General features: G+C 38.5%; 1 protein-coding gene across 1 annotated transcript in view; it reads right to left on the bottom strand.

Annotated features, from left to right (window-relative positions):
* The window catches only part of LOC144644286 (CUB and peptidase domain-containing protein 1-like), a 66,446-nt gene that overhangs the window by 49,893 nt on the left and 252 nt on the right, over nucleotides 1-16,301 (bottom strand). Inside the window, exons 2-3 of the mRNA XM_078503740.1 lie at nucleotides 14,209-14,390; nucleotides 12,283-12,425 (exon numbers count right to left, since the gene is read on the bottom strand). Of these exons, the coding sequence (XP_078359866.1) occupies nucleotides 12,295-12,425; nucleotides 14,209-14,390 (313 nt within the window). The 3' untranslated portion in view covers nucleotides 12,283-12,294. The remainder of the gene's footprint in view (nucleotides 1-12,282; nucleotides 12,426-14,208; nucleotides 14,391-16,301) is intronic.

The raw sequence follows: 16,301 nt of genomic DNA, 5'->3' as shown, positions 1-16,301 counted from the left end.
CTCATAAAACGCCATCAAAATACCTTCTCTACAACAGTACATCACAAAAAGACTTTCACAGGTCTTTACATCAAGTTGGATTCATTTACACCAAGAAAGTACAGAATCCATTTAATCCGCACCCTCACCTTAGTATCGCTGTTTTCGCATCTGCTCGACATCGGTCCTCTTCATTACAGGCTGCCCTCTTTGATCTCAGGAAAACATTGCTTTTAAATGGTTACTCTAGAAAGCATTATCTCCTACAGTATGAATGATGTCTTTAACAAACATAGGGACAGTCCTTCCGAAACTGTTACCACGGTTCCCAAGAAAGATGTAATCTTTGTGTCACCTTATTTAGGTTTCCAAAGAGATGCTTTTAAACGCTGTCTTAAATCTTGAATAAATAAATTTTATGCGTCTACTTCAGTGGCCATTGTAATTACTTCGGAACGTAAGTAAAGCCTTGCTCAAAGATTTTTCAGCGACATCCTTTTACGAGAATGACGCGTATTTGCGCGTGCACGTTTAGGATTTCTTTTGCACAAGGAAATACACCTCTGTAGCCAAGTAAAAGGTCATTTTGTCGCATAACTTACAGATTTCAACTGGATTGTAAAGTATCGCAAATCCTCTTCTTTGTATACCGTCGTTGTCCGAATGGAAAGTTAGCAGTGCATGAGCTCCATCTACTATAATTGTCCACGAATCATGATATATGCCACAGTAAACACCGAATTCTTTGTCTTTTTCGTTTGTAATCTTTGAAAAGTCATTGCTACAAAGAGAAAATATTGTCACCTTTCACGCAAGGTATCAAAGGCAAAAACGTTTCCTGGTACTAAAGAGTAAAAAAATTAAGAAATGAAGGGTTCTTTTCGTATGATCGGGATTAGGGTCAATGATCCAAGACCACTCGGATCATGGTGCATCAAAACCCGATGAATCCTTGCCTGGAGTGGATTCATCGGCTCCTGTTATGCACCATGATCCGAGTGTTCGTTCCTTTGGAATGATCTGTATCAGGATAGATGGTCCAAGATCACTCGGATCATGTGCATCAATGGAGCCGATGATTTATAAGTAAACATAACTGTGGAACAAATGTAGCCAAAGTTATTTTAATCGTGGTGTTGCTTCTTACTGATAGAATTATAATTTTTATTTACCTGCATGCCACTTTAAAATCGTCAAAATCGAGCTTCAACGACTTGCCGTCTGGAATTGGCACCAAATAAACACAATCCATGTTGCCTGGGTACTGAGATGGATAATTAGGACTTAGTATTACGCCGTCTGGCCGGACCACACCCTATTGAAAGAAATATTGAAACTTTTATTTGACTCTAATAAACGCGAGCTCGCGAATTAGCGATATTTAAAACGAGCGATAAAAATTTGCTTAAAAATGCAATCTTAGAATATTTAAGGGCCGGGTTAGGGATAGACCGAGAACTTTAAGGAGGCTCGATGTAGTTTTTTTAGCTCTAGGGTGGTTGTTTTAAAAATGAAAACTATCTTCGAAGCCAATCTACACCATACACCATAATGATCAAATATGACCAACGTTTAATTTTTTCTGTTCACTTAGTCACAAAGGTTACCATAGCATCGATGTCGTTTTCTTTTGTTCAATACTTTAACATATCAAAAAATGAAAACTAAAAGTCAATCTCGATTTGAGAAAATCAGGCTTGTTTGAAATCAAAAGAAAACGACAACCGTTGCTATGGTAACTTTTGTGACTCGGTGACCAGTACAAAATTAAACGTTGGTCATATTTGATCAATATGGTGTGTTTTGGCAAAAATCGAAGATAGGCTTTTTAGATAATTTTAATTTTCAAAACGACCACCATAGGGCTTACCATCTAAGCTATTTGCCTTTCCTTAACAATCGCTAACGACAAGATGCATGCAAACGCATTTTTAAAAGGTAAAAATGTAACACTGCGTAATTTTTTATTGTTTTGTTTTGTTTGAAAAGGCATGCCAAAAATGAGGGAAAAGTTTCCTCACGGGTTCTTGACACCTGGAATAAAATAAAATATACGTTCATTTTTCATTTCGCGATGTCTTCGGCGTACGTCGCTGTTGTCATTGTTTAAGCTCCCTATTTACCCAACATAATAATAATCATAATAATAATAATAATAAGTTAATACTTATTCGGCGCAAATTAACATATGAATATGATCAAATGCGCCTACATCAAGTTAATTTAAAACTTAAAAAGAAGAAAAAAAAAAACAAAAAAAAATTTTACAAATATTATATGAAGATATATAAGAATACAATTAAAAACTTTCCTAGTATAAAAATCGAACCAGAGCAAACAATGCAGACGTACAGTTCGTAAACCCGCTTCCAATTTATAAGCTCCAAACTCGCTTTGTATTAGCTAAGTCGTCAGCTTAAGGGAGGGCTAGTAAAGAATAACTTGAGGCCGCGTGCGACCCCTGTGCATTATTAGAGAGATTAAGCATGACGTTATACGGCAAACGCGAGCTTGCTTTTCATTTTGTTACCTTTTTAACTAATTCTTTAAATAATCCCTCATAAAAATAGGAAAAAAACAATCCCACATTCACGACAAATACAAAAATACTCATTTCCGCGTACGGACGCCAAACGGCAGACCGAAGTTAGATATTTGCCGTTCGCGGGTAAAATAAACGTCATGCTTAATCTCTCTATTAAATCCATAAGCAAAATTTCCTGAGTAATTTTTACCTTATAAAGCTTTAATTCCCTAAATTTTGAATATTGATAACTCTAAAACTTTGTTAGGGATATTGGGGGATGATGGACTTCCATCATGGTTGTCGTTTAACTGCAAGGTCACCCTTTCGGTGTTATTTTAAGCTTTTGAAGTCTAAAACTGCAAGAAATGGCATTTTGTCTCCACGTTTTCAGCTAGAAGAGTGTACCAAAATAAATTATTATGTAGTTAAGCGAAAAATCGTAACCTCTTTTGTGTCATGATAGAAGCCTTGTCTCGCGATGTCAGGAATTTCTCTAGAAGTTATTGGCCTCTAAGTGAGTAAAAATTTAAAAACCGGACTTTGAAACGTTCAATCTTCTTTCGAAAGGCAGTTCTGAAATTCCGCTTTGTTCCTTTTTGAAATGTCGACTTCCACATATCTATTGAATAGTCAGTAACTGCAAAAGGTAATCTCCTGATAGCAATGGATACTTAGGACAATCTTTCCGATGACGCAAAGCTTATCTAGGATTTGCTTGTAATTTCCACAAATGGGGCTCTCCCAATTTGCATTTTGGATACACTACTGCAAGTTTTCTTATCCTCGGTCTTTTGCGGATTCTTCCTCTACTTTGGGACAAAGAGTACTGGCTAGATATATGAGATTTCTTCGCCCATACTCCGTGATTTTGTCGGTTCGTTCAGTGTTCGTAAAGCGTGACAAATTTGATTTAACTAGGCAAAACCTGTGCTGAGTAGGAATAAGGTAAGAACCCATCGTTAAAGTCTTGCCGCATGTTTAAAAGAAACAGAATTGAGAAGGTAACTCAAGAGGTTTTATCAGTCTAGAAGAAAAATATTGTTCTGTAAAGATAGACGAAGTGCTTTTCACCGGCCCAGACCATACCCACGGTTTCACTTGACTCTACAAGCATAGCGGATTAACGAATCCTCCCTTTTTGCTCAGGAACCAGGATTTCCGCAACCCGACAAGACTTGCATCAGTGATTGTGGCATTGCGGTCGAAATAACCCCGAGCCTCTGCTTGAGCCAACCTCCTTTCCACTTATGTGAATGCCGCTTGTTCTTCGGCTCCAAAAACAAGTAGTATTCCTTTCTTTGTTAATCTCCTTAGTGCTTCTGCGACAGTGGCAAGGTCTGTTATGAATCCAGCGTTGGAATTCAGCAGGCCAAGAAAGCTTTTGCTTCGGAAACATTCTAGGCTTTACGCACTTCAATGACTGCTTTAACTTTCTCCCGTCAGGTGAACCAATCTCTCTTTGTGACAAAACTAAACACAAAAATGTTGAGGGTAAGACTTTTTTCTCTCAATCTCGCTAGCAATCTCTCCAATGCCCTGTCGTGATCGCTTGCGTCAGGAACATAAACAATGATGTCATCTAAAATATTAGCTGTCCCACTGCAGTCATGCAGCACTTGCTTACTCACTTGCTGTTATTTCTTCAGTGCCGAATTGATGGCAACAATTGACCGTTTATTTTTAAATTGTACTTTGTGACTTTTTGTATTAATACAACGGGACTCCTCACTGAACTTTATTTGGAGATTTTGCCATTTCAGTTCACGCTTGCCGACAACACGTGCTTCTTGCATATCGCTCATCCCTCAATCGATCGTGGCAATTGAATTCCACTCAAGAATGATGGCTTTGATGTCAACACAAAACGGTGCTTCATTATTTGGCTTCGGCACCACAACAACAACGTTCACTCTTGGGGATGGGCCATACACTTTTCCATAATGTTCTCATGTAATAATTCATTAGGTTTTTTTCTCCAGTTTCTCGCTCAAACTGAATGTTGGGCCTCTTAACGGCTAGGTAATTGGTTGAATAAACAGTTTTAACTGATAATCTGTCAACTTTTCAATTCCTTCAAACATATTTTGGCATTTTCCAACAACTTCACTGTGATCTCTGCCCCTTATCGTGGCGGCGTGGCCTGCGTGTCCCGGTGACCCAAAGAGCTATACCGGCTGCAGTCTGAATCTTTTACTGCTGGCAGGATCACCAAAGACACCACCTATGAGCATTTGCAGGCAGAACAAGACATTACCATGCCATGACATATTTGTTATGATGGGTGACCTCAATACAAAAATGAGAAGAGAGAACTCGAGCCACGCCAGAGCAATGGAAAAGGAATGCTGTGGAACTATGAAACGGAGAGTGACTAGCTTTACTGTGTGCAGCAGACAACTTGCTCACCGGAGGAACTCAATCTTTTCTTATCATGAAATTCACAAGTTTACATGGGCTCTCCAAATGGTAGAGATAGAAACCAGATTGATCACCTAATGATAAACGCCACCTGGCGACGCTGCTGGAATTGCTGAGAGGAGCAGGTGTTGGCAGCGATCGTTACCTTGCAACAGCTCGTGTTAAGCTAAAGCATAGACGCACTGACAAGCCACCATGCATACAGCACCTTAACACAGACAAGCTGAGAGAATAAAAATAGAATACCTTTATCATTCAACTCAGAAATAGATTCGAATCTGTGGTTGATCTATCTGACTATGCTGCACCTAAAAAAGATCCAGGAAGCAATGTGTGAAAACAAATGCCATCCATATACACAAAGAAAAAGAGGATAACACCAGCCACCTTGACAGCCATAGAAAGTGGACGAAATCTAAAGAAGAAACTTTTAAAAACCAGGCCAGAAAGGCTGCTTAAATGCTATAAGCTCCAGTACAAAGAAACTGGCCGAATTGTTGAGAAAATGGATATAGTTGCTAAGCAAGCATATGGGTGAACTTTCTAGGAAGGCATGAAAACAAAGCAGAGTAGGGAAAGGTGTACAGAATCACCAGGATGGTATGAGGCACCTATATGGCGGCAGGAACAGAGCTCCCATCAACGCTGTTTTGTGGTGGAAAAGAACAGGAATCTCGTTGGAGGAAGTACTTTAAAGATGTCCTCAACAGACCCCCACTTACAGTTGAGGTGGGCATTCAAGAGGCAGAGACCTATCGACCTATTACTTCCTAGCAAACAGGAAATCATTACAGCCGTAAATTCCTTAAAGCTAAGAACGGTCACAGCAATCTGAATGAACTTTTGGCAAGAATTGTACAGCCCCTGTTTACGGCAGTGTAGGACGAGGCGGAAGCACCGAACGAATGGAACAACGGCGTCATCATAAAGATCCTCAAGAAGGTTCGCTTAATGACTGCAATAACTGGCGTAGCATTACCCTCCTGTCAACTCCAAAGCAAAATGCCAGGCAAAATAATTGTTCAGCACATCTCCAGCGCAGTCAACCAGCAGCCAAGAAAGAACAGGCCGAATCCTATTAGGGCATGGGTTGTGCTGACCAGCTACATTGAGCAGTGCACAGAGTGGAAGAGGAAGCTGTACATAAACTTTGCTGATTTTTCCTCCTGCTGGGCACCGAGGGTCTCTGCTGGCGAAATGTCCCACAACGCCAGCATTCACTGCCAGACTGTTGAGTGCCACCACACCTTTTATTTCTGTTGGGCGGCTTATCATGGACTCATGAAACTCATACTCTTGGTCTTTCTTTTGCCTATTTCGTAGTTCCTTGCTAAGTGTCTTGCAGATTCTGCGACGTGAGGATCTGCCCCTTTTCCAAAAGCTTATGGCGAAACTTGTCGCGGTGATCTTGTCTCTGATCTTGGCCTTCATTTGTTCTTCATAATCTCACTGCTGAGCCATAAGTCTCGTACAAACGGCAAACTGGTAAATAGTTTCACCTTCGGCCGTACCATTTCTCGAAACCAATGCCGTTCATTGTCTGGTTAGACATCTTCGTCTTACTTGTAATCCGTCGCCCCTCCAGTATCCGGTATAACATCAAAAATATTCCCACATCCGGTCCAGCACAATGAAGAAGAGGAAATATATTGTGGTCATCCTTATCGGGAGCTAAAATGTAACATTCCCATTTGCACAGAACTGAAAACTGATAAATACACTTATAAATAAAATTAGCCTTCATTTGGGCATATATCTCTAGCTGCTCTCGACCCAACATCTGCCAAGCAAAGACGTTTTCAAAATAATAGTTATATGTTTCGGCGGAGTATTTAGTGATTCATCAATTACTTGTTAGACAAACCTCCTGACTTCAAGTTTTCTTAAACAATTTAGCCTGGGGTAGGGGACTTGGAGCAGAGGAAACATAGAACTTTGTAATAGTTTAGTTTTCACATCTGCTTTTGAACCTAAAATCTTTGCAAAACTGACTTTTCTATCTATTTTGTGTTAGCAAACCATAAAAAACATGCAAAAGCCAGAGCCACTGAAGCTGTTTTTTTACGAGCACAACTCGAGCATAACAGCATGTTATCACATAATCACGAGGATAATAAGTAACTTTTACGAGCAATGTCGGAGGAACCTAGACATGGCATCATTGAAGATTACTATTGACCTTTCATAAAAAGCTTGTTTTTAAAGTAGCCAATTAAAATATTGACGTGGTACTTTAAAACGTCACTGCCACTGCAAAAACCGTATGCCCTTAATTCACTTCGCAAAATCTTTGTCCCAACAGCTACTTAAATTATTTTTATTCCGTCGTAATTTCGCGCAGCCTCTTCCTGCTCTTTAAGGTTTAATATATAGAGTGGGTATTGAGGCGATGAATCTCAAAGCATCTTCGCTTAACACCTATTCGTCAATTCATTGGCGTACAAAGATACCTCCCTGTCTCAGAGCGCCGCATTGTACCGGCATCGTGGTTCAACGCGTTAAACGTTAATTTTTTATGTAGTCGTTTCCTTGCAACTAAATACATTGCTACAAAAATGCAAATTCTTATTCTCTATAATTATTGATGTACTTACAATTGCTAAAATGAGTGAAAAATATCTTAAAACCTCTTTTCTTTATGCTCTTCTCCGAGTGAAACCTCAGCACTGCGTACTTCCCAGAAACAGAAACTTTTCTCCTACTCTGCTCACCACAGTAAACACCAAACGATATTCCTTTCTCGTTTGTAATGCTCATGTAGTCATTGCTATAAAGAATAAAATAAACATTACATGTTTACCACAGCAATGGTGATAATGATGATGATGATGATGATAATGAGAAATATGAAATTCGCAGACAGATTTTTTCTGTTATGTGTTAATTTACGCACTCTCCAAATTAGATGAACATATTGAAAATTCTCTTTGAGTTGTAGCTCTTTAAACACACGCTGCTATCTGCTCAATATATTTCGAGAAAACAGCATGAGAAGACGTCTTCACACCTCACTCAACCTTACTTCCGGTAAAATACCCCTATAGTGAGTTTTACGTGAATTTCTCTGTATTTATTTTCGATTTCCAAAAAAAATAAAATGAAAGATCAACATGGAAACTATCAACATACAGCCTTACATTTCAGGAAAGAAAATTTATGAATAATTTTGGTGTTTTAAAATATTTGGTAAATTTAATATATTGATGCACAAAACTTGATGACATCTAAACGGAAATGCCAGTTCGTCCACGGGTTTTGGGACTTGCCCAACAGCGTGTGGTTAGGTCAATGAGACTAATTATGTCCGCAGCCGCTTTATTGTCTGTCGCGTTTCTTACAGGCATAATGAAAAACTATTTCCCACTTCAAAATCGTTGAAAAAAATCTGCAATGCTTTGCCACTTGGAATAGGAAGCGAATAAACGCAGTCTGTATTGTCCGGGTAGCTCTTTGGATATCCAGGACTTTTGAGTGTGTCGTTTACGAGTGCATCGCACCCTATTAGTGAAATATAAATTTGAAATGTTATAAGATGTAGATCTCAATCTGATAGTCCTCAGAAACGGCTAACAATAAATTCAACACCACCATTACTAAATTACACCAAAGGTATCTCCAAAACACAATAACAACAAAGGCATCTTCAAAACATCCCTTTACCCAAATAATTTAAAAAATACCGCCTAAATTAAAAAAAAAAAATTTAAAAAAAAAAAAAAATTTTTTTTTTTTTTTAAAAAAAATACAAAAAGGGCCCCCATTTACTCCCCCCTTTTTTTTAAACCCAAAAACCCCAATAAACAAAAAAAATACACTGAGCCCGCGATGCACTTAAACCATTATTTGGTCAGCGGTAAACTTTAAAAAACATTCGACCTCAATGAGTTCTATATGTGAGCCCGCAATATGGTCATGTGATACTGGTCAGCGGATACCTTGTTTTGGCAGCTGTCAATTGACCATGACATTGATGTCCAATATCAAAGATGTAAGCTGACGTTTACCATAACCTTAAACCTATTCCTGGAATATGGCCGCCATGTTGGGGCAACATCGTCGCACGCACCCGCGAACCATGCCGCTAGCCATGATGACCATGAAAAACCAAAAGCATGGGTCTGTTAATTTTCTATGGGTATGGGGCTCTGCTCTGCGGCCCTTCGAGCCGCTGGGTGCTCTGCTATAAAATTCTAGTTTTGAAATTTGTGATCAAAAGATGACTTGTCAATCCTACGAACCATGGCTCAACCAAACTCGCCTGATATGCCGCCGAAGCTTGCCAAAAAAATACAATCACGTATAATTATTACACTTACTTTGGTCCACAGTAGTGAGAATCAATATTAGAAAGAATCCCTGTCCTTGTAAGCCGTTGCCTGCGTGAAATGTTATCACTGCGCAGGTTCCAGTTACAATAACTTCTTTGCCAATATGCATGGATGCGTTGCCACAGTAAACTCCAAATGATTGGCTCTTCTCATTGGATATTCTCAAATAACTATAGTCAACGCTACAAAGAGAAACGTCACGAATACCGTTACGTACACCGTATTTTGCATGTTTGTAAATAGAATTTTTTGTGGAAATATTTTTTAGTTCGCGGAGGGAGATTATTATCTTGAGAAATATTTTGTTTCACAAGTCTGGGCTTATAACATGTTCTAAATATTCAGCATTAAGCTATAAAAAAAAAAAAAGAAAAAAAGAAAGGAAAAAAAAAGAAGGAAAAAAACCCAGAGAAGAAGCTTATGGTAGATTTCACCGTAGTTTTCTTGGTCACAATTCGTTGACTTTGAAGGTTTTAAATTTTTGCTCCATGGAGCCGAAAAAAGTTGTCCGGAATAGGCGAGTTGTCCCTAGCAGAGCGTTTACAAGGCAGCTTGGGTTACGCCCTGGCGCTAGGGTAACCCTATTGCTTTAGCTACGGTTATCCAAGCGCGTAATTAGGAATACCCTAGCGCTGTTGTAATCCTAGCTGCTTTTTAAACACGTCGTTAAAAAAGAAGAAATGTGCCACTGCTAGGGTAATCCTCTTGCTCGGGTAACCTACCACTAGGGTTTCTCCTACCTCCTCGTAAACAGGGTCTAAGTTGTTACTAACTGAAGATATTTAGGGACGGACCATTAGAAAAGTGATAGGTGGTGGGGAAAAGACAAAAAAAAATTTAATCATGGAAAGGAAAATGCCAAGAAAAAAATTCGTGCAACGGGGAAGGCAAAGAAAAAAATTCAAAGGAAAAGGAAAGTTCCTATTAAGCACTAAAAAGACCTGTCATTTTATAATTTATGAGATCAACGTTTTCAAAGACATATATCAGAGATAATGCTGAAAATAGCATTTCCGAGCCTAGAAATTTCAAAATTTTCTGGGGGAGCATGCCCCCAGACCCCCCTACAGACTAGCGTCTCCAGCGCTCAACTTCTAGTGTTATTAAAGCAAATTACATTCAGCCTGGCCTCCCTACAAGCAAAACTTTTCTTCCCATACGCCGGTGGTTTTAAGTCTTGCCTTCTAGCTATTGTCAAGAGCTATTGTATAAAAACTTTGACACTAACATTTGTAATATATTCGATATATATTGCTATTGACAAGTGTATAGAGTGAAGAAAACAATCAGTATAACATCGTATAAAATAACAGTACAAGGCATTTGATTTTAGCCATTCTTAATATTTTTTAAAAAATGTAATGATTAAAGATGGTCTTTATGCGACTGGTCAATAAGTAGGGAGGGGGTATTGGCCGGAGTAGAAGGGGGTGGGTTATGTAGTTTGATCTGCACACACGGGGTGGGACATCTTAGTGACTTTAAACTGTTATAGTTACAAGAAAATCCCCAGTGGTATTCATTAGTATAAATTGATAAATTTCTTGACGCGAGCAGTTTTAGATGTATTTCTAGCGATTTCAGAAGGCCCAGATATAAAAATTTCCCGTGGACCATGGACCCCCGGACCACCCTTGGTGGCTTGTAATAATAACATCGGTTTGGGTGGACTCTCTCCAGCTGCCACTTTTCCAATTGCTCCGGCCCACTCCCCACTACGTATTGACCAGTCCCTAAAGGATTAAATCAATGAATAACAACATTTCTTTGGAAATATTTAAATTATCTAGGCAAATCGTCAACAAAGCAACATCTGTTAAAAGCATGGTATAAAAGTAACAATACATGGCATCCGATCTTAAAAACATCTATTTGTCTCAAAAAAGAACATGTCAAAAAAAATTCGAGCAGAGGGTAACACCTGCAAAAACAATTCCTGCACAAGCAATGGGCGTAAAAAAAAATCGTGCAAGCCGAAAATCCCCCTACCCCCATCACTTTTCTAATGGTCCGTCCTTTAGCTTTAATTAAGGGCTATTGCCAACAGTGCGAAAATGATGTGTACCTTAATAAAAGTGAGGAGAAGAAAGTGAATTTATTTTCAGAAGGCCTTTTTTTTCTTGTGAAACTGATCAATCGAAGTCCGCAAATTAAATATGCATAAATTAGTAAAAACTGGCCCCTTTTTGTAGGTGATCCCATATCTTAAAGGGAATAAAATATTTCAACCTAACGTTTTGTCACAACTGTTAAGTAATCGTCCCAACATTTGTGCCATGTTTGAACGAAATCGTTGATTTGAGCTGTATCACCCTAACAATAATAATAATAATAATAATAATAATAATAATAATAATAATGATGATGATGACGACCCTCTGCCTCGTTTTCTCGTGGACACGCTCGTAAAGTTTATTGCGACTTCGCTTCCGTTGTACTAAGATTGGTCCATCTTTTAGGCGCGGCTGACCCAAATGCTCTTCCTCGTTAATGCAAAGGAGTGCAAAAAATGTGTTTTTCTTACTCTACTTTCGTCCAAAACTAAACATTTGTAAGAGCGAAAGCCCAAAGTCGTGCAAATTACACAGTGGTACTTTAACCTCCCTTCTTGCATACGACAAAATTTACTTAAAATATATTTTGCTAAACCTCGTCCAATAATCGTTTATTTTTTGTCTTTGTTATTAGATGTTTATCAGCCCTGCTCTCATCTCCTTATATTCGACTGAAAAGAGTGAAACTCAAGAAAATTCATCTTATCCGATTCCGTGGTTCTGCAGTTAATACGCGCAGTTATTTTACAATTTTCTAGTATTTTTTCAAACCCTGCAGGGGCACTGCATTTGCTGTTTTGGTATTATGTTTCGAAATGGGGAACTACAGCGTAATAGGAAGCACTACAGTGTAATAAAAATTAACGTGTCGTATTTTACCTGGTCTCCTTACCTTATATGAACAAATGACCTAATAGTGATACAGTGATACAGTAAATAAATTTATCTATCTTAATACTTATGTTCAGTTGCTTACTTGCATGGTACATTAAAGTCGTGAAAGTAAATTCTCAGTGCCTGGCCATCTGGAATCGGTACTGTATAAACAAGATGTGTATTTCGAGGGATATTTCGTGGATGGATATCCAGGACTTTTCAGTGTGTTGGTTTTTAAATTATCTATAAAAAAGTTGAATAATAAACACCGGTTTAATAAGGTAATTCCGCTGAAATTCAAATGAACATAGATTCTCACTTTGATTATGCTTCTGAAATTTAATCAAGGTAAGCAATAGGATATTCGTTTAGGAGCAGGAAGACGTTGCGCTCTTTTTTACCGCCGTTGACGGCTGGTTTGAGGATTTGAATCTATTAGTAAAACAATACTGGCGGTTTTTTTCTTCCACAACCCTATCTCAAGATTGTGTAACTTGTCTTTCCTTGTATAGGAATGTAGCTCATGACATATTTATAACGTCCAAGTGAGCTTTTCATCCACCTACAGCCAGAATCGGCTAACGAGACGTCTGAGCTTCTTTGAGAGTTTGGTCGTTGGCAAATGACTAGGAAATGTGCTTTTCCTGATCAGGGCCCTTTGCAAAGACTCCATGTCCAATTGGCGTTTTCGAGGGAGGCATTAGTAGTTACTGTTGTTTTAGTACTGATTTGGGGACTTTCGAGAGAATTACAAACATTTGCGTGGTTCATGTGATATTTAATACACGAGGAGAGTGTTTTATCGCATTTTTAAACACCGAGAAGAGAGTATTTTTGACGAGCTCAGACCTCTTACCAGCAAACCGAGTATCAAAAATTCAAAATGGCTGTTTCAAAACAAAAGATACGATAAATGCAAATACAGCCAAGATTTTGTCTTTTATTCCGCATTCTCTTATCTGATGTTAGGGCCCCGAACTTGAGGAGACATTTGCAGGCATAATACAAATACTTTTAAAGCCAACTAGTGGGCAAAACGTGGACACGAATGGATATTTTTGAAAAACTCATGTCGAGCTACTAAACTGAAACTTTCGTATCATATGCACCACCATGCTGTTTCCGAATCATTGCCTTCTGGGGATCCCATAGCATGGCTTTAAATTAATACCTTATTGCTATTTATTTTCGCGGAAACTTAATTTCGCGAAAACGGAACGGGAATATTTCGCGAGACTTAATTTTCGCGATTTGGCCGAAAATACGTAATTAGCATAAAAAATACAATAGAAATTGTTTAAAATTAATTTTCGCGGGTATCTTATTGCGCGACTTTTTGTAAATCGCGAAAATTAAGTCCCGCGAAAATAAGTAACAATATAAAGGTATGTTTAAGATGGCCGCCATAACATATATATAAACCATCGTCATGGTTCGGATTTCCTTTGTTTAACTTTATAAATTAATACAGTAAAAACCCGCGTATAAGACCTAACATTTAAGAACCTGTAAGGCTAAATTCATTTTTACACCCTTCACATAGAATTCAGCTAACATCTAAAACAGGTTCTTATTTTCATGTTATGTTGTTTTGTATACAAGATTATGGGTTCAGATAGTGAGGTTACAGTATGGTGAAGATAGAATAGTTGCTACGGCCTCAGTACTGTGGACATAAAGACAGATCATTAACCTTAACAAAGAACCTAATTGACTTGTTAGCTATTTACACAAATACATTTATATAAGAACCTGTTTAGGCTAACTTGAAAAAACCTAGGTTCTTATATGCGGGTTTTACTGTAATGAGTTTGAGAACGTGTAATAAAGCTGACTGGGTTCGATAAGCAACCAAAATGTACAGTTAGCCAGAATGAATGAATTAATTTACATGTTATATTGTAACGAAAGTATCCATAAGCTTATTAAAAATAAATTTAAAAAGAAGAACGTCTCTTTTGGGGGTTTTCGATTTTTTTAGTTGAATACGTTATATAATTACTGCAAATTTTACCACTTTACTTACCGAGTGGAACAGCGGTGAAGGATATCAAAAATCCTCTTCTTTGCACGTCATCACTGTCTGAGTGAAACCTTATCACTGAGTAGTTTCCAACTACAGCAACTGTATGCTTAGTTCTCTTACCACAGTACATACCAAATGTCGGCAGGTCGCTGTGTTCATTTGTAATATTCAAATAGTCATGACTGTAAAAAAAAAGTAGGCATGTTGTAAAGAGGATTTCTAAAATGAACCCTATGAATGTACGAAATGAACTTATTATCGGTTTCTAATGAGTTTGATAGTTGACTAGAAACCTCGCGCCTAGCTATCAGACAATAAAACCTCAAACTCATAGTCTTATACGTTAATCAGCAGACTTATCACGCGCGAAACAAGTACAAATATCTCACGTTATTATTCAACAAATACGCGCGCTGCCCATATATGGTCAAAATGTTAACGTTATCTGTCATCCGTTCAACAGATATCGATATACGATTGAAAGATTCGTCCGAAATCTTGTAAAGCGCTGATAATTAAGTTTTTCTATCTGCAAAATGTTCTAGTTGATAATTTGTTGAATAATAAAACAATTTCCTGCTCAAGTTTCGGGTCTGTGCGGAATACCGTCTGATTCGAGTCTATTTTAGCCCAACCTGGCCTACGCCTCGACGTCGGCTATTTCGCTAGGATAATTGTTAAATATGTGTCCTCCCGAGGGACACAAATATAACCGCCAGGATGTCGGAGAAACCATCCGGAACTCAATTTCGGATTACAGCGGTGTGCTGTCCATGGTTCTTAAGAGCTAGACACTATTTAAGGATAAACAACAGCGAATATATCTGATATGTTCAAGCTGCTCAAAACTGGAAAGGACAGCCCTTTTCAAGGGAAGAAAAAACTTTCCGTCACGAGCACTCACGGCTTATGTCACAGAAGACGGAAACTTTCAAATATTCAAAATGCTCTGTTATTAACATTGAACGAATGACACTATCGATCTGGGCGTTTGGATAAATAATATTTTTAGTTTATTTTTCGACTAATGACAACGGAACAATTTAGCAGGCCTAGTGAATTTTGATTTCAGAATTTTATGACGTAACATGAGAACCTCAAGAATAAATAACGCTATCGGAACAGTACAAATAGCTCACGATATGTGAGTACCTCCGAGACCGGGTTAACAGGCTCCTTGAAGTTCTCTAATATCTTCTGACCGCGCAAAAAATTGAAAAAGGGGGAATGACGAGTGAGGATTTTATTTTTTGTTTAGGAGGGAGACATCGCGAGAGGTTGAGAAGAGTTTCTCAGACAGACATAGGTTGCAGCGGGAAGGGTTGCCTTTGTATGCGCTTGCATGCCCTTTTGATGATACGTCCTTTGATGTCATACTTGGTGTTGCTGTCTTCTATGTCCCAGATGAATTTTGAAAGTACTGTATCATTTGGATGTTTTCAGTCTCTGAAAAAGATTGTGGTTTTGTACGTTGGTTTAAATTCGTGCTATGCCATTCCAGTGTAAGTCGTTGTGTTACCTGGTATTGTTGTGACTGTAGATTCATAGATGACCATAGATTGCGTTACTTGTGAGAAATGCACCGTCGAGAGGCCGGGCAAAGGTCTTTGTTTCCACAAATTACGATGCCCTAAAATCCAGAGGATCCATAATATAGAAAATCGAAGTCAAGAAACGAGCAAATTAAACGGGGCAGGAACAAATCAAAAAATGTTATCCAGATTCAATCCACCTCACAGCCAAAATGTTCTATCCCCCCCCCCAAAAAAATCGGCTAAAATGTTCAACAAATGTCGAAAGATCATTCCTACACCTCACTGGATACACAATTTCCAAAGTCGCACAATTTCTAACAAGATATTTAACAGAAACAATCTCAAAGGTCAGCTACAGCTGAACAACTAACCAGCAAACATATAAATCAACACCCACAACCAGCAGATCCTGAACGAAAGCAAGGAGGTTAGCAGCGAAAAGAAATGCGATTGTAGCAAACAAAGACCTTTTGCCCACTCGACCGTGACGTGTCTCACAAGTAACGTAATCTACGAAGCTACGGTTACAACAACACCAGGTAACACAAAGACGTGCAT

The sequence above is a fragment of the Oculina patagonica genome, chromosome 2 (assembly GCF_052425735.1).
Source record: "Oculina patagonica isolate OP01 chromosome 2, crgOcupat, whole genome shotgun sequence".
Taxonomy (NCBI): domain Eukaryota; kingdom Metazoa; phylum Cnidaria; class Anthozoa; order Scleractinia; family Oculinidae; genus Oculina; species Oculina patagonica.
This window is presented reverse-complemented; position numbering and strand designations above follow the sequence as displayed.